We start from the raw sequence: 26,000 nt of genomic DNA, 5'->3' as shown, positions 1-26,000 counted from the left end.
CAAGGCCAGGTTGGACAGGGTTTGAGCAACCTGGTCTAGTGAGGGTGTCCCTGCCCGTGGCATGGGGAGTGGGACTAGGTGATCTTTAAGGTCCCTTCCAATCCAACCCATCCTGTGATTCTATGCCTAGACAAAAGTCACCTCACTTAAAATAGACTTGAACACTTCCAGGGAGGGGGCATCACCTTCACAGTAAAGAATTTCTTTTTTATATCAAATCTACATCTACACTCTTTCAGTTCAAAACCATCACCCCTCATCCCATCCCCACCCCCTGACCCAGAGTCCCCCCCCACCTCTCCTGTCCCCCCTTTAAGCCCTGAGAGGCTGCTCGAAGGGCTCCCCGGAGCCTTCTCTTCTCCAGGCTGAACCCCCCCAACTCTCTCAGCCTGGCCTCCCAGGGGAGCTGCTCCAGCCCCCCCAGCATCTTCGTGGCCTCCTCTGGCCCCGCTCGAGCAGCTCCGTGTCCTTCTGCTGTTGGGGGCCCCCGAGCTGGCCCCAGCACTGCAGGGGGGTCTCCCCAGAGCGGAGCAGAGGGGGAGAATCCCCTCCCTGGCCCTGCTGCCCCCCCTGCTCTGGCTGCAGCCCAGGGCACAGTTGGCTTTCTGGGCTACCAGCACACATTGCTGGCTCATATTCGTTGTTTCATTCACCAGTACCCCCGTATCCTTCTCCACGGGGTTGCTCTCATCACCCAGCCTATACTGATGTCTGGGATTGCCCTGGCCCATGACCTTGCACTTGGCCTTGTTGAACTCCAGGAGGTTTGCCTGGTCCCACCTCTCCAGCCTGTCCAGGTCCCTCTGGATGCCATCCCTGCCCTCTAGAGTATCAACCACCCCAGTCCACTTGGTGTCTGCCGGAAACTTGCTGAGGGTGCACTCAATCTCACTGTCCATGTTCCCAGCAAAGATGTTAACTAATGGTGGTCCCAGTATGGACCCATGACGGACGCCACTTGTCACTGGTCTCCACCCAGACATCGAGCTGCTGACACAGCAGCTTTGAGTGCAACCATCCCACCAATTCCTTATCTACGGAGTGGTCCACCCATAAAATCCCTGTGTCTTCGTTTTGGAGACAAGGATGTCATGTGGGACAGTGTCAAATGCTTTGCCTAAGTCCAGGTAGATGATGTCAGTTGCATGTAGTGGTTCTGCAAGTCCTCTTGTGTGCGTGTTGTTTTGATGCATGGCATCTGTTAAGTTTACTTTGTTTCTTTCTTTAAAACTTAAAGGATGTCTCGGAAATAATTTGTGTTATTTTAACTCATCTTTCTCTTCTTCCCTACCCTTCTCCATTCATCTAGTACAGTTCTCCACAACCCTGAATGCAAGCAAAACATCTATGCATGTTAGCATCTTACTGCAAAATACAGATAATAATAGTTTCTCTTGCCAGGGGTCCTTGAGGTCTCTGGAGAAGCAAGTCAGCTCTTGAACTCCGTGTAACATCAAGAACTTCCTGGGAATACAGGGTCTAGACCAGATTAAGTGTCAGAAAAATGAACTGTACTGAGTTTGGAAATCAGTCACAATTCAACCTACATATATAAAGAACAGTTACTATTGATCTGGACACTTACGGTAGCGTGAAATTTTGGGTCTGCATGAGATCTGTCAATCTGCTTGATAAACTTACTTGCTAAAATACAATCTCCATACAAGTAGCTCAGAGATTTTTCACAGAGCTGTGTGCTCTGTGAAATAAATACTACCTTCTCTGGTGCACACACGTGCGTGTTGTCTTTTAATTCCCTCCTAACGCTCTTGGAGTTTTCATGACAGCCAAATTCATTCTTTTTCTAAGTGTGCATCATGTGTGCTTTTGACAATGGAATGCAAATGGAAATTTCTTTTAGGGTTCCTTATATGAACAGTTTCAATTAACTGGTGGCTGTTGAGTAGTTACATTCATTCTTTCTGGGCCCCAAACACTCCCCAGGGTTGAAGAAATAGACCCCATTATGTTGTACAGTGTTTGTCAGGTTCTCTTCATACTTTCTACTCCATTTTCTCCTAGAAAACTTACTTGCATAGTATTTGTAACTCCATATGAGGCCTTTAATTTAAGATGAGGAGATTATATGGCGCTGACCTGATACTTGCAGTTTTAAGTCCCCACTGGAGTGCTTATGAGACAAACGTAGTTGTTCATGAGATGTAAGGTAATCCTATTTTTCCCAGCCAGTTATGATTATGTCTAAAGTGCTGGCCGTTAGTGCATTTTTGGGGCCTGTCTTGTTCTATATAGGGCCAGAATTCTTTTGTTTTACTATATAGCTACTGGCAGTTTTCTTCTGCCAAAGTAATCTATGAAGGTATCATTTTACTCCTAATTTTCCCTGCAGTTTCCCCCATTGTTAGTGGCATTGTGCCTGCATCTTTTGCCAGCATCTTTCCAGCCATTTAAAGAGGAAAAAACCACAACTATAAACATGACTTTATTCCCCTTTGCTCTGTCAATACTGTCGTAAGAGAATTCAGTGTAATCAAAGCACTTAAATTCTTGAGAGAAGAAATTTGCCCTCAAATTATCTCGGGTATGCACATCTTTTCATGGAATTTTGCTTTTGAGACCCTTTGAGGGAAGGAGAGGCCAGCTTTCTGTTTGAATGGGCTGGGAGCTTCCCTCGCAAAGTGTTTGGAATAATTAGCGTCCAGCTGCTTTGTTGCAGTAGATCGCTCAGCTGCATAGCATGGGCAGTACACTCAATCTTTGCCTGTGTAGTAAATCTGATGCAGATGTGCTGAATTTACAGTTTTGTACACATCTGTGTTGTGCATGTGCTGTGGGTATCTGTAGCATCTCTCTGACTTGGGGCAGTCCTAGCAGGAGGATGTCTGAGAGCCTGCTGCTACTGCCAGGTGTGTATTTAAGATGGCAGTTTTCTTCCTCTGCTGAAGTATTTGAAGCTGGTCCATGACACAGGTGAGTTACTCACAAGCACCTCACGTACTTTTTGAGTCACAGGTTGGGTATCCCTGTGTCAAAGGGATAAGGGATTGATGCTGCTTCTTGCTTCAGGTGATGAGTGTGCTGATCAACTAGATCAGTGCCAAGGTCCTGTTCCCTAGTTAACAAAACCTACTCTGGCTGCTCTTCAGAGTTTACTGCTCCTTTTCACAGGATCTCGTGGACTGTGTAGTACTCCTCTGTCTGCATTGTAGAATTTTACTGGCCTTTTCTGCATGGTGGATATGTTCAACTGCGTAACTGTTTTTACATTTAAATACAGCACAGACTGGATTTCTCATCATCCCTTTTGGCATGCTTCCTTGAGTAAAGTGGACTGTCAGAGGATTTCAGGAATGCTTGCTGCTCTTGCTATATAGAAAGTTTGGTGGAAGCCACTTGTGGGTTCAATCTAACCACTGGGTCGAACCACACGGTCACAACTGATAGCCAAGAAAAGCACGCTGCTGAAATGCTCAGGTCCTATAATGTTACATTTTGTGGTGATTTGGTTTTTGGCAGGATGTTCTTCAAAACAAAACAAAAAAGTCTGAAAGCGAAAAGAAACTGTGTTTTAATGGAGTTCCGTACTTGTGCTGGAGGCTGGACGTTCCTCTGTGCAGCAAAGCTGCGTGGTCTAGAGGATCACAGGGTGATGAGGAAATGCTTCCAGTTTTCACCCTTTTTAAGAAGGCTGCTGTGTTCCAGCTGCAGCCAGCATAAAAACTTAATGTTTTATCAGGCTGCAGAAACAATAGCAACTCCTGACTTAAAAACAGAACAAAACAAACAAACAAAAAAACCTCTTTAGTTCTTAAAATAATTTTTTTCCCCATCTGTACGGTTTTGGATTGCACATTTGTAATGGCACATTCTATTAATGCCTTTTTCAAAAAGCACAGATACTGAGAACCTACAGCCTGAGCCTTTTCTTTCTGGTTGGTTCTTAGTAATGCTGGGTTGGAATATTGCAGTTAAGAGCCTTAAATTGCTTATTTGGCAATAGGTTGCTCTGCCAATTCAGAAGAGTAAATGGAGATGGAAAAGTTAAGTTCTTCATGCCATTGTATTTGTAAGTAGTAGGAATAGATTCGGTCTTGTGGTGATGCAGTTGTATTAGTAGCTACATTATGTTGAAGATCAAAGTCACAGCAGTGGCAACAATAATTGGAAAATCTCATGTCAGCTGAGATGACTCAAGTCTATCCTGGAGAATGAGTGCAAAGTAATTTTTGTAGTCCTTAAGGAGTTTCTCTTTTAATAGGTAAGAAGGTAACATTTCAGAGGAAATGCAAAAAATGAGTGTTGCTAACATTAGCTTGACTGTTTTGCAGCCTTCTGTGTCTCATCTTGATTATTTTAATATATAAGTTCTACAGGAATACTTTATACAACTAGTCCAATCACTGTTCTCACTAGAGGGTGTTAGCCAGGTATCTTCCCTTTGCTCTAAACAGCCTCGCTTTGCACCCTGAGGAAAACTTCCCTAGATTACTGCTTTTTTCCTCTCTACCCAATGCCGCTTTCTGGCCCTGTGCTCTGTTCCTTGTCACAGCTGAATTTCTTTTCACATTAGTAAACTTGGAGACTTTTTTGCTAAGTAATGGTGGTACATAGCAAAGGCTTAGGTTTGGTCTTGTCACTGAAGTAGATTGAAGACAGAGGAGTTCTGCTAGCGAGCTCTAGATTTTCTTCCTTTAGGTGCTCATCTTACGTGATTTGGGCTCCATTGGGTAAATTCCAAGTTCATACATTCTTTCTATGTTCTGATGCTGGTGGAAAGTAGGCTTGAGAAACAACAGACAACGTAGGTGGGTTTCAGTGGAGTTAATGAATCCATGTGTAATCGTTCCATGTCGCAGAGCTATCAAATTTATAGTTCCTGCTGGGAGAAAGAACAGACGTTATTGCACAGGACTGGGCCAGTTTCTAGGCTGCCTTGGTTCAAGGCAGCGTATGTGATGAGCTGAGCTCTTGTCATTGCTTTGATAGAAATTTTTCATGTTTCTTACTGAATATGAGCTAGTACTCTGTGGTTAGGTTTCTTGTTGGTTTTTTGTTTGTTTTTTTTTTTTTCCCCCCTTTGGTTGGTTGTCACTTATGAGTGGAAGAATCAATAGCTTTGTTCTGACCTGTACCGCTGTAGTGAAAATACATCTCACTTAACATCCTTCATTTGTTTTCTAATGTTGTTTGAGTGGGATCCTAGTAATTTGCCACAAGTTCCTACTTAATTTCTACTTGAAGCATCACTACATGCAAGATATCCCACAGATTCCTCATCTGAGGGCACTGAAAGATTCAGAGTAGAGCCAAATACTAATAAAAAATGTTATGTAAAACCAAGTAATTTGGGGCAACCTGATTTAGAAGAAAGGTCTTCTTCAGAAGAGGTCTAGTTCTTTAGGAACAGGAACAAGGACAAAGTGAATGTATTGTCATAACTTCATTTGCTCAGGCAATTGTTTTTCACAGTTTCAGAAAGTCTGCGTTTTTGGCAAGCCAGTATTGCAGAGCGTGTATATATTTGCCTTTATTGATGTGTCTGGTTCTGTTTAGGTTAGACCTTACTTTTGGACTATTGGAAACGTTTTTGATGCTGGCAATCTTAACCACACTTCTTATACATCCAACACTATAGATGAAGAAAATTAAAGCAGAGATTAGCTGTTTTGTTGGGTGTAGAAAGAAACTGTCTTAGCAGCATTATACCAAATACAGTAATTTACTGTTGATGCTAAGAAAAGATTATCACTTGCCTAGAGTTGCCTAGAGAAGTTATGGATGTCCTTTTCCTGGAAGGGTTCAAGGCCAGGTTGGACGGGGCTTTGAGCAACCTGGTCTAGTGGAAGGTGTCCCTGCCCATGTCAAGGGTGTTGGAACTAGATGATCTTTAAGGTCCCTTCCAACTCAAACCATTTTATTATTCCATTCCATAACTTTCCAAATCGGAGCGTATGTTATTACAGTTCATTGTGACAGCTGTATCAACAGTGTGAATGAACCAATGCTATTGTTCTCCCACCCCCCATCTGCAATACATGCAAGCAGCTGTACGGAATTGGACAATTGGTTTGCAGCCGAGTATGCAGTCTGAAAGTGCCTAGCACCAGACAGCTTGGAGGAAGGTGCAAACACCAGATAGTGGCAATTCTGTTCTCTGAGATTTTATTTTCTCTGCCTTTACAATTTAGTGGGTTTTGAAGCTGGATTTAATGTGTAAAGCTTTCTTACTTAGTCTCACTCCTGCCCCTGTCGCTTTTGTGATTCTTTATTTATTCCTTTCCGTTGACAGTGAATGAGGATTGAAATTGTAGAAAGAATTGGAAGTTTTTTACCCTATTGACTTTTCCTTCTATATGCGCTTTAGTCTGGTAGTCCAACAAGTCCAACTTCAATACAAATTAAATTTTATTTTGTGGGATGCTTCATAAAACAGTTGCATGTCTAATGGGCTATGTGTATTGAACCATTTTAGGTACCCAACAATAGCTTGCTGAAGTTGCAGCATGGCAAGTCTGTAGCTTTTGCAAATTGTTTTTACCTTGATTTAGAGGATGGAACTTATAATCAAAGGACGATAGAAAATTTGTAGGCTGAAAGGGATTTCTGAGGATCGTCTGATCCAGCTTCCCATTGAAAGCACAACCGTAGCATCCTTGTTATCCAGGGCCTTGTCAAGTCGAATCTTGAATATTTCCAGTGGGGGATGTTCCACCACGTGTCAAGGCAACTTGTTCCACTGTTTAATTGTTCTTATGGAGGATTGTTTCCATATATCCAAACAGAATGTTCCCTGAAGTATCTTTGTGCCTGTTGCCTCTTGTCTGGTCATCATGTGCCCTCATGAAAACACTGCCTCTGTCTTCTCTATAGCTACCCGTAAGACTAATTAGAGCTCTCCAAACCTTCACTTCTCCAGGCTGAATGAATGGAATTCTTTCATCCTTTTTCATATGTCAAGTTCTCCAACCCTTTTATCGCTTTGGTGGCCTTTTGCTGGACCTTCTCCAACCAAAACTGGACACATGATTCCAGGTGTGGTCTAACAAGTGCCAAGTACAGTGGAATAATCACATTCCTTGATCTGCTAGCTGTACGTGTGCTCTAGGTGCAGCCTCAGCTGTTGACTCACATTCAGTTTGCTGTCCATTAGAAGCCTCATGTCTTTCTCAGCAGAGCTGCGTTGCAGCCAGTCAGACCATATGCAGCACGTACTACTGCTCAGTATTACTCTATTCCACATGTAAGACTTAAAATTTATGTTCATTAAACCTAATGCATTTCTTGGTGGCCCAGTCCTCCAGGCTGCCACAGTGACTGTGTCTTGTGGCCCTTCCTACTGGCATATCTACTACTCCTCCCAGTTTGTTGTCATCTGCAAACTTCAGAGTTTCCTGTCATCTGGGTTGTTGATAATGATATTGAACAGTATCAGACCTAGTATCGACTGTGGAGAAACTGTACTTGTGACCAGCTGCCACTTCAACTCTGAGCCATTAACCACCACTGTTCAAGATAACTGCGGACTTTGAGCCAGTTCAGCCAGTTTTCCACCATCTGTGGTCCAGGTATCTAGTCCACATCTTAGCAGCTTGTCAGCAAGGATGTTGAAAGAGACCGATGTCAAACACTTTGCTAAAGCTAAGGTAGATGACATCTACAGCTTTCCTCTCATCCACAGAGCAAGTTGTCTCATCAGAAAAGGTATTGATACTGGTCAAGCATGATTTATCCTTGGTAAATCCAAACTGGCTTTTTTTCAGTCACCATCTTGTCCTTCATGTGTTTGGAAATAGCCTCCATAAGGATCTGTTCCATAATTTTCTCAAGCACTGAAGCGGGGCTGACTGCTCTGGGGTTTCCCAGATCTACCTTTTTGCATTTTGGCAGGTAAGTGTAGTATTTGCCTTTTCCAGCCGTCAGGGGCCTTCCCCTGATCTCCATGTCCGTTGAAAGATACTGGAGAATAGCTCTGCAATTCCGACAGCCAACTCTCCTAGGGCACCTGGATGCATCCTCTCAGACCCCACAGACACCTATATGTCTGATTTGCATTGATGATCCCTAAGTTGACCCTCCTTTACTGTCAGCTGTTTGTTGCTCACCTTGTTATTGCTTTGTGCCAACCCTATTCACTAGCAGACATATATATTGCTTGTAATTCTTCTTAATATTAATATACATATTAGTCTTCACTTCTGTTGCCAGTTTGAGTTCCAGCTGAACTTAATGCTTTTCTAACTAAGTCTCTGCATTTCCAAGCAATATTTCTATATTTGTCTTTGGGACTGTGCCCTTTTTCCATTTCTCTTTTCCATCCAACCTCTGGAGATTCTAGCAACAAAATAGTGGATTGTGTCTGATTCAGATACTCTGCATCCTTTAGTACCTTAATGTTGAATGAAGAAGTTGCTTGTTCAAAATCTCTTTGGTGACTTTTTATTGCATTTTGAAGAAAACACGTACATTCAGTCCACTTCTTGTGTTTAGTAAGACTGGTTTGACACAGAAGATATTTACTACAGAAGTCCCAGCAGAAGCGTACTAATGTTTTTTCTCCTCTTTGCAAAACATCTGTTTTGTTGCCTTATTTCACTTGAGCCATGGTATACTTTAGGCTGTGGATCAGTCCCATAGAAGCTTCCATGAGGGATGGAGTTGGAGGAAGGAAATGAGATGTAGAGCTTGGAGGTGGTGGCTGGGTAACTAAAAGTATCTATAGTCTGCACTGAGTTACCTGGCTCTGCTTCCATACACCTGGGGGAAGCTAGGAAGGGAGCTCACTTCAGTTACAAGATGCTGCTTCCACATACACCTGGTTTGGAGAAAAGCTTTGAGAAGAAACTACATTTCCCTGGTGATAGTCTTCCCATTCAGGTTGATTTGTTTTTTTGGTTTTGTTTTTTTTTTTTGTTTGGGTTTTTTGTGTTTGTTTTTGTTTTTTTAAAAAACACTGCAAAACCTCATAAATTTTATTTCAAAAGCCTTGTCTGATGAAGGAATGTGAATTTATGTGAAGAGAGATGCATCCATGCCAAGTGCATTCCAGGTGGGAAAGCTATATGGTTTATCTGTTGTTTCAGGCCCTAGAGCAATAAGGAATTCAAGTCTTCACAAAAAGACTCAATAGTTCTGCTCCATTTTAGAGGCTTGTGCAGTGCAGTGTTTTGAATTTGCTTTTTACTAAAACTACTTGAAACTATTGATAATTTTCACCTGCATAGAAAATAATTAGTTTTATTGTTGCCTTTGTAGTTTATCCATGATATATTTTGTTTAGTGTGTCTAAAGTGAAACATGTCTGTAATCCAGAAACACCTTGGATCCTCCTGGGGCCTGCATTTTTGTCTAGATATGTTCATTCAGCCACACCCTTTTGTGTCCTGTGATCTACTTCAGCTTTAAAGTGGAAAGAGGCCTTAACCTGTGTCACAATCTGGCCCTCATGCCCCAGACTCTTGGCTTTCTCTTCTAAAGGGGAAAAGCAAGATGTCTGTAGCTGAGTTGCTTCTGCAAAGATGTTTCTGGGGCTCGACATGAATGTGGGATGGATAGGTGCTTATCCAGCTTTTTAGAAAAAGTCGGTGTACCTTCAGTTTCTTTGTCTTCCAAAAGAGAAAACGAAGTCACGTTTTCTTAGAGAAACGTTTCAAAAGAAGAAACGTGCTTTTTCTTTCAACTTCATCTTGATTTGTGAAGTGATGCCTGAAGCACGTATTTGCTGCAGGAGTTCAGAGAAGGTGCTGTCCCACTTCTCTGTAGCAGATTTCTCCCCTGATGAGAAAGAGTACGTACCTGTGTTGACATGCTGTCCCTATCTTTCACACCATAGGCACTGTGTTGGTTTTGGCCGAGACAGAGTTTAATTTTTTTCACAGTAGCTACTATGGGGCTATGATTTGGATTTGTGTTGATAACACAGGGATGTTTTCCTTACTGCTGAGCAGTGCTTACACAGTCAGGGCCTTTTCTGCTCCTCACCCCACCAGGGAGGGGGCTGGGGGTGCACAAGGAGTTGTGAGGGGACTTGGCCAGGACCCCCACTGACCAAAGGGACATCCCAGACCATATAATGACATGCTCAGCATATAAAGCTGGGGGAGGAAGGAAGGGGGAGACAATCAGAGTGATGGTGTTGGTCTTCCCAAGTCACTGTTATGTGTGAGGGAGCTCAGCTGTCCTGGAGCTGTCCATGGGAAGAGGTGAAGCAGTTCCTTGTTTTGCTTTGCTTCCACACGTGGCTTTTGCTTTACTTATTAAACTGTCTTTATCTCAACCCACAAGTTTTCTTGCTTTTACCCTTCTCATTCTCTTCCCCATCCTGCTGTGAGGGGGAGTGAGAGAGCGGCTGGGTGGTGCTTAGTTGCTGGCTGGGGTTAAACTACAACAGTCACCTATGGACAGTTCAGGGGAGGATATTCTCTGACCTCTTGTATATGAGGGGACGGGGAAACATTTAAACTGAAAGGGAGGGTTTTTTCATAATTACTTACAGCAAGATTGACACTTGGAACTAGCACTAAAGTGGGTATTTGCAAAGCTCAACTTCCCAGCTGGAGCTCAACTTTACTAGTGAGCTTGGCAGAGCTTGGGTTTTCAAGTGAGCTAACCAAGGAAATAGATTATTGGCAAGATAGGAGTCAGGGGTCCTTATAACCTTTTAAAGTCTTCTGGGATATGGAAAGGCCCCCTGGGAAATGACTCTTCTCTACTGAGCTCCTTCCTAATCTTTTATTAAAATAATATGTTGATCCCCATAGAATTTTGTTGGCTTTAAAACAAAATAAGCAAACAAATGGATTGAGTATCTAGGTTGGTAAGGGCAAAAGTGAGCTTTGGTAGTCAAATGATGTTGGTAGATGCGGGGTCAGAGCTGCTGTTTCTATTTGAAAATTGTAACTTTTGACTTGTACCTTTGGTCGCATAAGTATGTCCCATAAAGACCCTTGAGCAAGGTTTCAATTTCTTCTTTTCAATTTCCTCTTTTCTTAGCACACTAATGCACTGAGTGTGACTTCTGCCTACTGGAGAACCTGCTACAGAATTGTGTCCAGTGTTTAAGGTGCAGTTATGTGCTAGAACTGTATTTTTTTATGTTAAACCAAACAAAACCACCACTTTCCATCAAGCTGAAAAACTTAATTCAAACATTAAAATTCCACACTGTTATTCCAGTTCTAGATTTTTCTTTCTGGAAGTTCATGCTGGAAAACATCCTTACTATTTCAGCATGGGTTTTATTTTTGATTTTCTATTCATTTCAGTGGCCTAAGTCCTCATGCCACTTCCATCTTCCTTTCTAACACTTTTCTATCCATACAGTGACGCCTGGTCAGATAGATGATTGATCCTACTGGTGTTTATTGTGCAAACATCTTCCCAAGATGGAGTGGAAGAAGGCTACTGCTTTGTCTGAGAATCAGGGTCAACTCACTTGTAAACCAGAGATGAGAATGTGACAGGCACTTGCACTGCAAGAGTCCTATTGTAAGCACCATTGGCCCCAGCGAGTGGGGTGGTGTTCTGCCACATCTAAGCACTTAATCAGTAGAAGTAACATGTGTTTCAAGCTTGAATTCTTAAATTCAGTACCTCGTGTTGCACTTTTAGTTGATATCCCTGTTTCAGTAAATGGCAATCTATTCTCTCTGTCATGATCTACTGAGACTACTACAATGTAAGCCTGTGAAATCTAAGCAGAATCCACCAACTACCTCTGGCTTGTGGTGGAGTCCTTTTGTGAACACAGTTTTCTGTTGATACAGTCCATGTCTTACTGGTGTTGACTCTGGATTTTTGTGTGTCTTAAATACATGTTTTTCAAAATTGTGCTACTGGGTAGACACTTCTGATACGCACCTTAAATATAACATTGTTTTTATTTGATAATGCAGACAAAAATCTGCCATGCCTGGCTTCTCATCCTCTCTTTTACGGTCTTTAGGACAGAGATAGGTCCCCAGAGCCCTTCTGTGTTATTTTAGAATTTGTTCTAACTTTGCCACTAAAAAAGTATATTTCACTCTTCTCTGCTCCTGGTATGCATCTATGGGCCATTTTAAATCTCTCTTCTGTTACTTTTGTCCTTTCTCCTTCTGCCTGGTAAATTTTCACTTCTGTGAGTAAATCAGTTATGTACGCTTGGAGGGATGGTGGTTGTCCAGTGGATGGGACATGGGTGCTCAGGGCAATGTCAGTCCCTCACCCAATCCCTGCCCCTGCATCAGTGTAATTTCTGGTTACTGTTGCAAAACGATGAAATTTTGTTATAACTGGGTTACCTAAGTCTTTCTGTCAAATACATAGCTAAACAAAGCGGGGGAATACTTCAGTTTTGTATTTCAAAATGTGCTGGTTCATCAGAGGCAAGAGAGAACCTTAAAAGAAAAGAGATGTTTACCAGGGTAGAATGTAACTTTATTTTGGACAGGCAATATTGAGTCTGGTTCTGCTAACATATAGTTCAGAATTTTATAGCACATACTCTTCCATGGCCACAAGCAAGTCATCAGTTTTTTGGAAAAGGATGTCTTGGTACCCTGACCTTTGTTTCATGAACTGGAAACTATATGCAATGCTTCTCTGAACACTAATCCTCTGCCACAGAAAGTATGAAAGTCCTTATAGCAGTGTTACCAACTGAAGTCCTCGATCGATGCAGAGAGTTGCTTAGGGGCCTCTGACATATATGTAAATCTACCTGGATTCCCAGCGTTATGTTTATTCATTGTATGCTGAATTACCAATAAAAATAAGCCACAAATTCTGTTGGTGCACATTGCATGTGAGTAGATATGACTGCCTTTTGTGATATACTGAACAGAACAATACGAATAAGCAAAAGGTAAATAGGTATGTAGGAGACTTACTAAATCTGAGAGATGCTTTGTTTTGGTTTGGGGTTTTTTTGTTTGTGTTTTTTTTTTTTTTTTAAAAAAAAAAAGGTCAACCTCAAAAATGGGATCAAAACCTCAAAATTAATGAAAAATCCTACATCTTGTATCTCTTTATTATTTGTCAAGAGGTAAAACACCTGATAATTATAGAGGATTAAGCACAGAGGGAGACATTGGCAGCTCAATTTGGAGGAAGACTAACATGGAACTAAGAAAAGAATGGGAAGAATAAATAGGTAATTTTAGTGAAGAGCTTCTTGTTTAATTCGATTGTTACTGATCTCGTGTTGCTGTGATCAGAGCATACATTCTAAACTTTGTATGTGCTTTGTTATGTTTCTGTACTGCCATATCTCAGGAAGCCTTTCAAGAGGGGAGCAGAGGTCATGCTACTGAAGCTATACAGCTGCTCAGGAAAGGCATGCGTGACATGGGCAATCTTTCAGCTGTTTTTTGCCCAAAGGGTGGAGGAGAAAGAACGATGTTTTGTGGCTTGTGGGATTTAAAGAGTTGAATTTATAATGAAGAATTAAACCAGAAGAAAGTTTGGGAAGGTAATGCTGAGTCTCAGAGGCACGTTACTAAAGTTTTTAAGACTCTCCAAGTCTCGTTATCTAGACCTGGCTTGTACTTATTAGAACTGATGTCTTGGCAGGAAAGGGGAAGAGTTGGGATCCCTTAGGGTTGTTGTGTTTTGTTTTCAGTGGAACTGAAATTAGGGAATCTGTTTACAGTGTTGACATGCTTTGTCTGTCTGTAAACTACTGGAACTATATAAGGCAGAGAAATGCCAGCCTGGCTTTATCCAAGCTAGCACAGGCCCCAAGGCAATATAATGGTATCACCCTAATGTGTATGGACATGACTGTCCTGCTTCCACACCCAAGCCAATAAATATTTGGTGACATGATATACCATGTAGATTTAATGGCTTGGAGGTCGAAGCTCACTTGTGATCTTCACATGGTGTGAATGTACCCTTTGTCTTTTTGTTTGTTTGTTTGTTTGGGCCCTTTGGGATCCTTAATTGTAGTGTGAATTGAAAAAAAAACAAAACAAAACACCCAACCCTGTGAATGGACCACTGAAGCCAGCTTTCCTGTTAGCCATTGGAATCTCAGTATGAAGTGTGAATGAAATACTGTTGGCTGGGATGTGAACCCAGAAAGAAATTTATGCAGATAAGAGATTCCTGGGTGGAATTTGCATGCTCAGTGATGCACCACAAACATGATTTTAACAGTGCTGGTCAGAAAGCTTACTGTAGGTCTTCAGGGAGAAAGAAGTTGCAGTAGGTAAGATGGAAATTGATGAGTTGATGTATAAAGAGAGATGTGCATTCCCTGCAGAAACAAACACAGTAAGGGATTTCTGCAAATGTAAAAATGCTGTGCAAGAACCCAAATGTTTTTTGAGGTGGGGGAAGTGAACGTCTTCTCTTGGCAGGTGGGGTAGGGACAGAATTTGGAGGAAGTTGATCAGATTGCCATTGGTAATTTATCCATGAGGCATGAGATCAGGATGACATTGATGGGGAAGCTGGTTTGAGTGGAGGTTTAAATGATCTGCATTAAAAACCTGAAATCTGAACAATGTGAACATATGAGAACACCCAGAGAGAAGATGAGAAGAATGCTGTCACAGAAATCCACGAGGAGCCCAGAGGATGAGGTGCTGGGGATGGAGACAGAGGTCATGCTCCTAAGTTCTGGTCATGATAACCTTAGTAAATTGGTAGATTGTACAACCTGTCATTGACTTGATAATGCCATTTTATTAAAATAGCTGGCACCGGGCACTTGACTATGAGCTCCCTCGATGTGTTAATGGTTACACAGAGCTGATAACTAATGTGTCTGACTTAACCCTTAGTTGAATATTTGTGTTGGCCCTGTAGGTTTTCAGATTCACTGGAACAAATAGGCTAGGAACAGATCAGCTTTGCAATGCGCATGTTTTTAATTGAACAGTGCAATGTTTTTGTCAATTGTCCCTTCCTGAAACATACAGACTTTGAGGGAGTACTACTGCCATAATATAATTTGTTTCGTTAATTACTCTGGTGAGATTCCAGTGTGATGCAACAAAATCCTTGGGAGTTTGTAGCCTGCAGATGTACCTAGTAAGTTCTCTACATTTGCCAGCACAGAGCCTGCGGCACCCTATTAGTTTTGCTTACTGCTTACACTGGGTTTTGCATTTGGGTTTGAGGTTTCTCATGTGCAAGATCATTTTGCCATTATGTGGTGGTTTATTAAATTTCAGTCTTCTGCCTACTTCAATCTTCTATGCACTGGTAGGAAATGTGAGGTAGACATTCTGTGCCTGGGTCATTGTACTACAAAATGGAATCCACTTGCTGTGGTCACGTTTGTCCTTACACAGCAATGGTAGTAGCCAGCAGGGCCATGTTGGAGGAGAATTATTCTGTGACGGCTGTTTGGTTTTGTTTGCTAGACAGAGCACAGCTTTCTTCTAGTAACTAGCTCATGGTACAACCTTGCTATAGTTTGTGAGTAAAAGTGTGGGTTCTAAGTGGGTTCAGTTCATGGGTGTGGATAAGAATTTGAGAATTTCTTTGAGAATACAACTGTGCGAATGACATGAGTCCCGTACTGAGGAGATGAGTTCCTGCTTATTTATTTTTTTCCTTTATTGACAAGCTTGCCAGGGATTTCTGTTTTATGTTCTTGCATCAAGAAAGAGTTCAGAAACTTTCTATAAAATGCAGTTCTTTGGACCAGGTTCAAGAAGCAGGGGCTGTTGGTATTTGGAAAAGAAGTTTCAGAATACTATGTAGTAGTCAATAAATGCTGAGCAGAAGTCACCTCTTGCCAGAAAAATAATTGATGTTTCTCAGATCTCATACAGTTCTTCATTCTTACGTGTTCTCCACTCCAGCTTCGTATTCTGTGCTCAATTTGAAGTCTTGTGCAGCTTTTCAAAGAGACAGCTCATTTAGTTAGACATACGGGTCTTAGTTTTAGTGTGTGTTCCAAAATTCATTCTCTGGATTTCAAACCAATGCCTGGTACCTACTGCATGATACACATGCCTCGGATGGTACTAGCTAGCTAATACTGACATGTGGATTTTGTTTTAATGCATGCAGTTTGTTGGAGTCTTATTCCTTGACTGATCTAGTAAAGTGAGATGAGGGGGTTTTCCTCAAAGATTTTCCTCTAGTCTTTGGACAGCATATACCTCTGCTGGAAGGGAGAATGTACTAGATATGCTGTCTGCTCCTTCCTTCTGACTGGAATGCAGGAGCTCTGCAAAGCTACACTACAGGAGTGGTCATTCTTTATGATCTTGGAAGCTGCATATCAAATTTTTCATACAACAGGAGACAAAGTCCTGCAGTTCTATCATGGAGAACCATCGAGACAATGAATGTGGTTAGGAGTTTGTCAGAAAGAGATGAGTGTCTTTTTAGGGGTCTCATTATATCATTTGGGTGGAAGCTTGAGTCAAAATGTTCTGGTAATTTCAGCCTCAGCAGCTTCTGCTGGCTTATGGTCTGCTGGAGGCAGGGATCAAATGATGTGGCAGCCTCCATTTCAGCAAAATTCTGCTGTATGATATAAACCTCAAATGAGATTTACAGGAGCCATAGGCTGGTTGTTACCTTACTGTGTCCCTGATTGCTCTGTATTTTTGCTGCCATTTGTAGAACCACAGGATGGTTTGGGTTGGAAGGGAGCTTAAAGATCATCTAGTTTTAACCCCACCTGCCATGGGCAGGGACACCTTCCGTTAGACCAGGTTGCTCAAAGCCCCATCCAACCTGGCCTTGAACCCTTCCAGGGAGGGGGCAACCTGTTCCAGTGTCTCATCACCTTCACAGTAAAGAATTTCTAATCTAAATCTCCCCTCTTTCAGTTTAAAACCATCACCCCTCATCCTACCCCCACCCCCTGATCCAGAGTCCCTCCCCCCCTCTCCTGTCCCCCCTTTAAGCCCTGGGAGGCCGCTCGAAGGGCTCCCCGGAGCCTTCTCTTCTCCAGGCTGAACCCCCCCAACTCTCTCAGCCCGGCCTCCCAGGGGAGCTGCTCCAGCCCCCCCAGCATCTTCGTGGCCTCCTCTGGCCCCGCTCGAGCAGCTCCGTGTCCTTCTGCTGTTGGGGGCCCCCGAGCTGGCCCCAGCACTGCAGGGGGGTCTCCCCAGAGTGGAGCAGAGGGGGAGAATCCCCTCCCCTTGATCTGCTGCCCACACTTCTCTCGACACAGCCCAGGGCACAGTTGGCTTTCTGGGCTACAAGGGCACGGTGCTGGCTCACAGACAGTTTTCCATCTACCAACACCCCCCAGGTCCCTCTCCTTGGGGCTGCTCTCCACCCACTCCTTACCCAGCCTGGATCTATGCTTGGGATTGCTCCGGCCCACGGGCAGGACCTTGCACTTGGCCTTGTTGAACTCCATGAGGTTTGCCTGGTCCCACCTCTCCAGCCTGTCAGGGTCCCTCTGGATGCCACCCCTGCCCTCCAACATGTCACCGTACCACACAGCTCAGTGTCATTTGTGAACTCGCTGAGAGTGCACTCAGTCCCACTGTCTGTGTCGCCAAAGATGTTAAACAGTGCCCGTCCCAACAGTGACCCCTTAGGAAACACCACTTGTCACCCCTCTCCACTTAGACATCGAGCTGTTGACCACAACTCTTGGATTGCGACCATCCAGCCAATTCCTTATTCCCCAAGTGGTCCATCTCTCAAATCCCCATCTCCCCAGTTGGGAGACAAGGATGTCATGCAGGACAGTGCCAAATGCTTTGCTCAAGTCCAGTTAGGGGATACCAGTTGCTCTTCCCTTACCCATCAACGCTGTAACCCCATCGTAGAAGGCCACCAAATTTGTTCAGGCACGGTTTTCCCTTAGTGAAGCTGTGTTGGCTGTCACCAATCACCTCCTTATTTTCCATGTGCCTTCCACATAGTTTCCAGGAGGATCTGCTGTGTGATCTTGCTGGGTACAGGAGTGAGACTGACTGACCTATAGTTCCCTGGGTCTCCCTTTTTGCCTTGCCCTTCCCCTCCCAAAATACATCAATAGTCGTTTCATGATTAGTAAAGTCTAAAATCATAAGGAATTGTTAAGCTGTGGCACCCCTAAGGTCTGGCAAAACTTTTTGTAGTGGTTTGTCAGTTTTTGATAGAAGCAGGGAGATTATTTGAGTTTTGAGGGCTCTGCTGCTTCCAGGCCTATGATTTTTGCTTACTAAACTGTGCATAGGTCCATTTCCAGGCCACCTAGCTTTTTGAAGAAGGCAGGTGTGTTCAGAAATGCAACTTTGACTTTGCTAAATGCCTGGGTGCTCTGTGCCACATGGAGTACATGCCCTGTATATGAAGGTGAGATGCTTGAGCTAGGCTGTGCAGAGTGCTTGACTGTTGCAAATTCCTGAATGTCTTGAAAACCCTATTCAGAGGTCTTGAATATTCTACACTGCAAATATTGAACTGTTTCTGGAATTGTGCATAATTTGCAGCTTTTTTGCCTCTAAATAGGAAGGCTGTCTTCTCAGGTGTTTGGGGCATTGTTGTTGGAGACAGGGTGTCGGCCAGTGTTGTCATTGAGAAGGAGACGAAATCACCAATTTCTTTTTAAAGGTAAGGAAGCACAGGCTTTGTAAAAGGAGGAGAAGAGGCTCTTTCAACTTTGGGCTTATCCTGATTTCCAGGGTCATAACAGCTTGGTGACTGTGATCTAAAGAGCTATTCACACTTGGAAGCTGTTATGGAAGAACAGTATTCTGGAGGAAAGTGGCTGTGGAAAGAATTTTCTGTTCCTCTTGGCCTTCTTCCAAGATGTTTTCTGCACTAAAGTGGGTAGAGACAGTATTTTTTGTATGGTTGGGAAAAAAGACCAAGACTTTTAATCTCGTGACAGTGTATAGAAATATCCTGAGCTGTTCATATGGTGGTTTGTAACACTATAATGCCTTACCCTGGCAGACAGGGAGGGGGGAAGAAAAAAAGTACAAAAGGGTGGAAGTTTTCTTTTAATCATCAGGACTTTTTTGAGGTGATAGAGTTACAGAGTAAAATGTTCCTCCTCTCTTGGTTTACTGTTTGTCTGCTCTGTAACACTAACCCACTTAAAATTTGTGCGGCTCCTTTTGAAGTTATTTTAAACCCTCAGCAATGTATACAGATTTTGTAACCTTGGATAAAAGCACCTGAGTCGTGGTTTCAGTTTTGCCCTTTCAGGCATGTGGAAAGTGCCCCAGCACATTTCAAGGATTTTGAACTAGAAACTTCTTAGATATGGGTTATGGTTTCAAAGATCAATTGATACAGCATACGTCAAGGGAATTACATCAAGGGAATGGTTCTCTATTTCTTTAGATATTTAATATAGATTAAAGCTTTATGTTTACTTAAAGGATTCCATGGACTCCTTTTGGGGTTAATTATGTTGGAATATATGCACTGGCAGTTTTGGAGAGATCATTCTCTGCCTGACTCCCTTCCCTGTTTTTATGTCTGTGCGGAATAGTTTATCCATCAGATGCTGAGTTTAAGGAGTGGTTCGTCTTCCAGTGATAATACCTGCCCCAAGCTTTTAAACAGAGTAGGTTGAACTGCTTATCCATGTGAGACTGTAGACCGCTCAGGAGTGTGTAATAGTAACTCACAACAAAACAAGGAGGAAGGATGAATTAAGACTTGGGCAGAGGATTCTACTCTGTCTGCCTAATACTGTGGTGGCTTTTTTTTTTTTTTTTTCTCTTCTCAAAATACAGGTGGATTGGTGACAAATCTTGAAAAATGATGGGTGGTAGGAAAATCTCTGCATTGTGTCAGACCAGCATCATGTTTCCCATATTTTGCATTAATCACTAAAGTTATTGATAAAGTCAGGGTCCCACAAGATAAGATAAACAGCTTTCCTGGTATTCAATCACTTGCAAAATGAAAGTCAAGGTACAAGACACAGGAGAAAAGGACAAAATGACAACCTGGTAATACAGAAGAGATCTCAGGATTAGTGACCATTACATGGTGCTAATTTGCATGGGTTAGTGATATAGGTAAATTATTGAGCAGTATAATCTCCTCCTATTATAATAAGCTACCAGAAAATGAAATTGTTATAATGTTGATACCAGTTTGTGGTTTTCTTCATCTAGTTAGCCAAAGATGAGATTTAAGGAAAGGCATGAAGCTGGATAATGTACAGACATTTTTTGCAAAGAACTTTTTCTTCATATATGTTAAAGCCTGGGAAACTCCTAGGTAAGAGTCTTTGAAAAATCTGAGATCTTAGTTGGGGGAAAAAGAGAACAAGGAGAACATAGTAAATAGTGTGAGAAGTTTAATGTTTCACACCTTACTTTATAGCAAATATACTGTCCTAATGAAGGACAGCAAACTTGGAAAAGACAAAGAAAGTATAGAAAATCAATGCATAGGAAGCTTCTTGCCATAATAAAATCAGAGTAACTACATAACGTTGGAAGGAGGAGGAAGAGCTTGAATATCTGAAATCAAAGCAAATGTGTGTTGTTGCCATGTATGAGAAACAGATATATCTAAAAGGAGACTGAAGTTTCTCACTTCATCATACTTCCCCCCCGTTTGAGTTCAGAAAAAAATAGAGATTGTTCCATAAGTTAGGATGCTTCTTGTACCTTACTTTGAACTATGTGATAGGCATGTTTCAAAGGATGACAGATAGTTAATATTGTGCAAATATTAAAAAAAAAAAAATTGATAATGCCTCTCAAACATTGGTTCTGGATCTCATGTCATGTAAAGCTTTTATGAGTGACTCTGCTAAATAGTTTGTATTATTTATGTCAGTTTGCAAGGAAGGTTGGCTTGCAATACAGAGTAGAGCTTTGTATTTAATTATTTTATATCTGAGAAGAGGACCTATAATCACATTTAATTGTGAGCCTTAACTTTTTTTTTCATAAGCAAGGTGACAGTGATCTCACAGAACATACCAAGGTTTCCTACTCAGAGCGTGCTTTAGAAACGTACTGAATTCTTCATATACGCAGCCTTACGTTTCAGTTTTTCTGGTGTGCCTTAATAAATAAACGTATATTTGTTATAAACTAAGGTATTCAAAAGAAATCTGTGTGGTTTTTTAATTTGACTGATTGGCTAAAGGTTTCTTTCTGATTCTATTTCAGATGCATCCACTCGGACTGTGTAATAGCAATGATGAGGAAGACCTGTATGAATATGGCTGGGTAGGAGTGGTGAAACTGGAACAGCCGGAGTTGGAGCCTAAGCCATGCCTCACTGTCTTAGGAAAGGTAAGGTGTAGTTTGAGGCAAATGCTGCGTGTAACTGTTTTTTGGAAGGGTTAGTCCCTTTCTGAGAAAAATCAGCAAGAAATAAACCAAGAGGAAACTCCCTTTACTCCACAAAATATTCCCATTTCACCTGTTTTCATGTTAGGTGCCTCAGGGAAATATCATGTCATAACTCAGTTGACAGAGATGGTGATGGGGAGCTGAGTGCACACGTTCCCTTTTTGAGCTCTGTATGAATCCAGCAAAGACTTCTGCAAAAATGGCTGTTTAGCAGAAGCAATACTGGAGTAGAAATAGGGTGAACTGCAAGTGTGATGCTAACTCAATCAATGCAAGCTTCTTATCAAAAGCAGTCAAAATGAAAGCATTTTGTTGGTTTTCCTTAGGTACAATTTTCTCAGAAGCTATACATTAATTTTCTTTTTTGGTGAAGAGGAGTCCTCAACCCTAGCAGAGATTTCTTTGCTTTGATTGCAGGATAGATATCTCCAATAACAAGTGAATCTTACTGTATTGGTCAAAGAAATAAAAATTTTCATCTTGCTGGAATCTCCCTGTGGAATATGGGCTCTGGAATCTAAATGCCTTGCAAAACATTTCCCTTTGTTTTATGGGATGAAGTCAGTAAGATATCATTACTGCTGCCAGATATGTTAAAAAGGAAAGCAGAAAGAGCATAGACCACAATTTCTCCAGTAGTGGTACTGGTACTAACTGAGTAGTTGAAAACGCATAAAATCTCTGAGGTCCATCCTAAAATCCAGCTGGCTCGAGTCGCTGAGACTTTGGTAGAATAGCATGGTGACTTCAGGTAAGCAGTGAAAATGTAGTGTATCAAGCAGAAAACAAAATCCTAGGTTGACGTTTTGTAGATAAAATTAGTCTCTGTATTTTTATAAACAAAACTTCTAAAATGCCAACATTTCAGAGGAAATGGGAAACCATCTGCTTGCCTAAGATTTGTTGCAGGTTTAGCTTGTGGTACATGGTGAGAAACATCTATTTAAGAAGTGACTGCCCTTTCTATTGAATTTCAACATAATGCAACTTTTTCAGAAAATTCCAGCTGATGTTTCTTTGGTCTTAGAAGGATGAAATCTGAGGATAAGGTCTTATGAGGATAGGGACTAGAGAAGATTGAGTATTGAAAGATGCATAGTAATCCATAAGTGAATTCCAGGAGTAAGTTGAGTCTTGAGGAAAGCCATTTAAGGAAGGAATCTGTTCAGTCCCATCTATCAGGCGCTTGAAAAGCATGTGAGGAAGTAGGTGTGCAAATTGGATGAAGAAAGTGGAAACCATAGATATCTGGCACAAACAACATTATAAATGCTTTCTGACATAGTGACATTGGTTGCCTGGCCCACTGCTGTATACCCAAATCCCACCATGTCCTCTGTACTCCCCATACTCCCAAAGCCACACTAATCTTTAGAATGAGTACATCTCAGTATCTAGCTTCCCGAAGCTTGCCCTGCTGAACAGCAGACCCTGGCTTTGCTTCAGGAGCTCTGTAGCATCTACATTGATGCATAATGGTGATGCGACTCCTGCATCCTGTGTAGGGTGTCCAGACAGTTTAGGCACAATTTTTTCCTCAGTGTGTCAGTTTATGTGCAGTAATTTTAGCAGGTGAAAAAAGACTGGCAAAGGTTCTAGGCAATACTTGCTTCACAGTAACTGTAATGCAGCTCCTTCTTCTGTATTTTTATGTCACCATTTATCTCCTTTTATCCTTCTTTTCCTGTAATATTTGTTCCCTACTTCATGCTTGCTGCTGTAGCTTTTCCTCTCCCATCTTTTCTCTGTAACCTTTCTGCTCAGTCTTCCCTATGCTCACATTATGTCCTGATTTGAAGGACTTCTCAAAATTCTTGAAATATTGTTGAGTGCAGATAGCCACAGGAGCATCAGCCATGAGCTTCTTGCAGGTCTGTCAATTAAGTCAGCCTGGTTATCTTACTTAGTAGAAACAAATTGCATTGTGATTGTCTGGGTCTCTGAAAAGTTCGGTTTCTATGCCGTTTGGTGTGAATGGCTACGTGAGTATTCAGTTTGGCCTGTAAACTGTTTTGTCTGGGTAAATATCAAACCTGCTGCATGTGTATGTGTGTCTTCTGTTTGTTTTTAGGATTTGGCAGCCATCTGACTTAAAAGAAAAAGGGAAGAGGAGGGGGAGAGGAGAGGACAGGACAGGACAAGTGAGGGGACAGGGGGAGAGGGGAAGGGAGAGGAGAGGAAAAATGGAATGAGAATGAAAAAGGTGAGGCAAGGAGAAAGGAATGGAGCAGGGAAAGGGAAAGGAAAAAGGTAAGGACAAAAACGTGGGGGAGGGTGGCCTTGAACACATAAGGGAAATGGAACTTCTTCCATTTAGAAAAGGAAGAAGAAATCAAGGATTTGTTCCTCATTTAGTTTGATTTATCCTGCCCCCAAGGTGGCTTGTCCTGCGCTGTCTGATCTTCCAGACAAATACTGTGTTTGCCTTTCAGTAGAGTTGTGGTAAGCTCACGCTCTTCCAAAATTCTGTAAAGTAGGCCTGCCTACTTCTATCTATTGTGGAGGTAGTATGGATTTTACAAGATGCAGGCCTGATGCAACACTTCAGAAACGTACTGGCCTCTGGGATATATCAAGTGTTGCATTTCACCTTTGCTGGTGTTGCTGATAGCCAAATATTATGCAAGTGAGATAGATGGCAAAGCAACCCCCTTGTTACACACGCATGTGCATGAATGACTCAGATGGGTGACAGTAAGACTTCACTGAATGGGAGTATTCTTACCTCCTTAGAAGATGTAGTAGAGTGCATAAAATTGAGTATATAGGGCATTTGAACTTCTAGACTGTAGGAATTATGCTTTGTCTAGAGAAGTCTGACCGTGTAATCCATTATACCTCCCACTGAAATCAAATATATCTCCCCTTTTCAGTTCCGGTTTATTTCCTAATGCTGAAATTGCCATTGGGATCTTCTAGTATCTATTCTTAGATCTTAATTTCATTAGAAGCCATTCTGTGAAATGAAAGACAAATCTTCTATACTGGGAAAGCGATGTGATTGGATCAATTTGACCTATTGATTTGATAATAGGAATAAAGTTGGTGCTAAGAAGGTGAGAGAAGTTAAGGACTTGCTTTCTTTTAAAACTGTCATGGTTATGATTGAAAGTCTGCCTCAACAATTTTGGGCAAAATAAAAAGACTCTGCCAGGGCAGTTGTCTGTGTATGCACTTCCCTTTCCAGCTTATGGCACCTGTAGGCAATTCTGTTTCATTTGGACACTTTTCACTGAGAAAGCTAGTTTGAATATCCTCGTCTTTGCTATGGACTAAGAGGATACACAGGGAGAGTTATCCTGGCTAAGCTAGCAATTACTTTGTCCATCTTTCTTACATAAGGAATGGACAACCTTGTCAGCTTAAGCCTATCATAAAATAATGTGTTTAAAAGCTCGTACTAACTCAAACCATAAAAGAATATGTATGTCCTGTTTTAAGGAAGCCAATTTAAACTCATTTCAGTAAAACTGGTGAACATTTGTGTCGACTGATAGAGTAATAGAAGCAAAAAGCTTGGTGCTTGTGTCTGTATGGTGGAATGCATGAATATATGAAGGAATAAATTATGAGGTTTTGTTTAGTTTAATAGTAAAGGAAAATAAAGAAAGTAGAGATGATATTGTGGAAAGGTTGGAATATTGTGAGGTAGAATGTAGGGACTGCTTAGAAGTTGTCTGTAGAGCTAAATTCCATGACACACAAATCTGGTACAAAGATGTATGGTTTTATTCTTACTGTTGGTTTTGGTGGTTGTGGCCTTTTTTGATTTGAGGTGTTTTGGTTTTGGGGGTGTTTTGTTTTGTTTTGGGTTTTTTCATTTTGTTTTTAGTAAAACCCTGGTCTGTGTTTTCAGAAGCCTCACTCCACTTGTTTATCCATGTGCTAAATGGGACTGGTAGCTGTACAGAATTTAATATGTCCATTTCCATACAGAAGTTTTTAATTGTTCATCCTTCTTAGTCAGATTTATATGGTGTAATGAAAACGGAAGAGTTTAAAAAAATTTATCTTCCGTTAGAATGCCTGTGAAAACTGGACCCTGATTGGGAAAGGGGTGTGTGTGGCAGCTGTGATTTACCATTGCCTTTGATCACGGCGCAGCCCTGTTTGAGGCAATGCTGCATGCAGGCAAAGCAAAGGCCTGGGTTTTACTGATCTCATGAGCTCCTGAATAGGGCTAGGAGGGGAATGACAGAGGAAGAAGAAAGCTTTGGAAATGAAAAGGAAACCCCGTGAACCCGACCAGCATTATTGGCTGGATTTGCCTACCAGGGAGCCGCTCAGTTTCTGCCAGGCTAATTCTGCTCCAACTTCTCTCCCCCACACCCCCGACCCCACCTCCCCCTCTCTCTTTCCTTCTTTGAGACTTTTTTTTTTTTGTTTTGGAGGCATGGCTGTAGTAACTAGGTTCTCAGGCTGGGAACCCACTGAGCAGTTGCCATGGTCACTGGGAAGCTCTCCATGCCATGTGCTTCAAAGAGAACCTTTCCCCTCGTGGAATTCCTGCCTTCCCTGCGTACAGCACAATGAGACTCCTTCTCCTTTGCCTGCCAGCGCACGTGCTCCAGAAGTGTAACTCTGCTCTGAGGAAGGGAAAAGCAGGGTTGCCTGTAATACCTGTTGCATGCCTGCATCCACTGCATTGTGCTGGCAGTACCTGCGTGTGTCCTGCACGTTCCGACACACAGCTCCCCTGTTCTTCCCACACCCTGGTCATTTTTGAAGCAAATGACATATGACAAGACAGTGAAATACAACCCAGCAATGCTGCTGGTTTTTTATTTTTTTTTTATTTCAGTGAAGGATAGATAGTGA

The 26,000-nt window shown here is 42.1% G+C and overlaps 1 protein-coding gene across 2 annotated transcripts in view; it reads left to right on the top strand.

Moving 5' to 3' along the window:
• Positions 1 to 26,000, top strand: part of ZNRF3 (zinc and ring finger 3) — a 99,220-nt gene that overhangs the window by 39,555 nt on the left and 33,665 nt on the right. For both annotated transcript variants that reach the window (XM_042805721.1, XM_042805720.1), the window contains exon 2: positions 20,997 to 21,122. In XM_042805721.1, coding sequence (XP_042661655.1) covers positions 20,997 to 21,122 — 126 coding nt within the window. The remainder of the gene's footprint in view (positions 1 to 20,996; positions 21,123 to 26,000) is intronic.

The sequence above is a fragment of the Tyto alba genome, unplaced genomic scaffold, assembly GCF_018691265.1.
Source record: "Tyto alba isolate M040663 unplaced genomic scaffold, T.alba_DEE_v4.0 Super-Scaffold_44, whole genome shotgun sequence".
NCBI classification, from domain to species: Eukaryota; Metazoa; Chordata; class Aves; order Strigiformes; family Tytonidae; genus Tyto; species Tyto alba.
The sequence above is the reverse complement of the archived record's forward strand: the minus strand, read 5'-3'. Positions and strand labels throughout refer to the sequence as shown.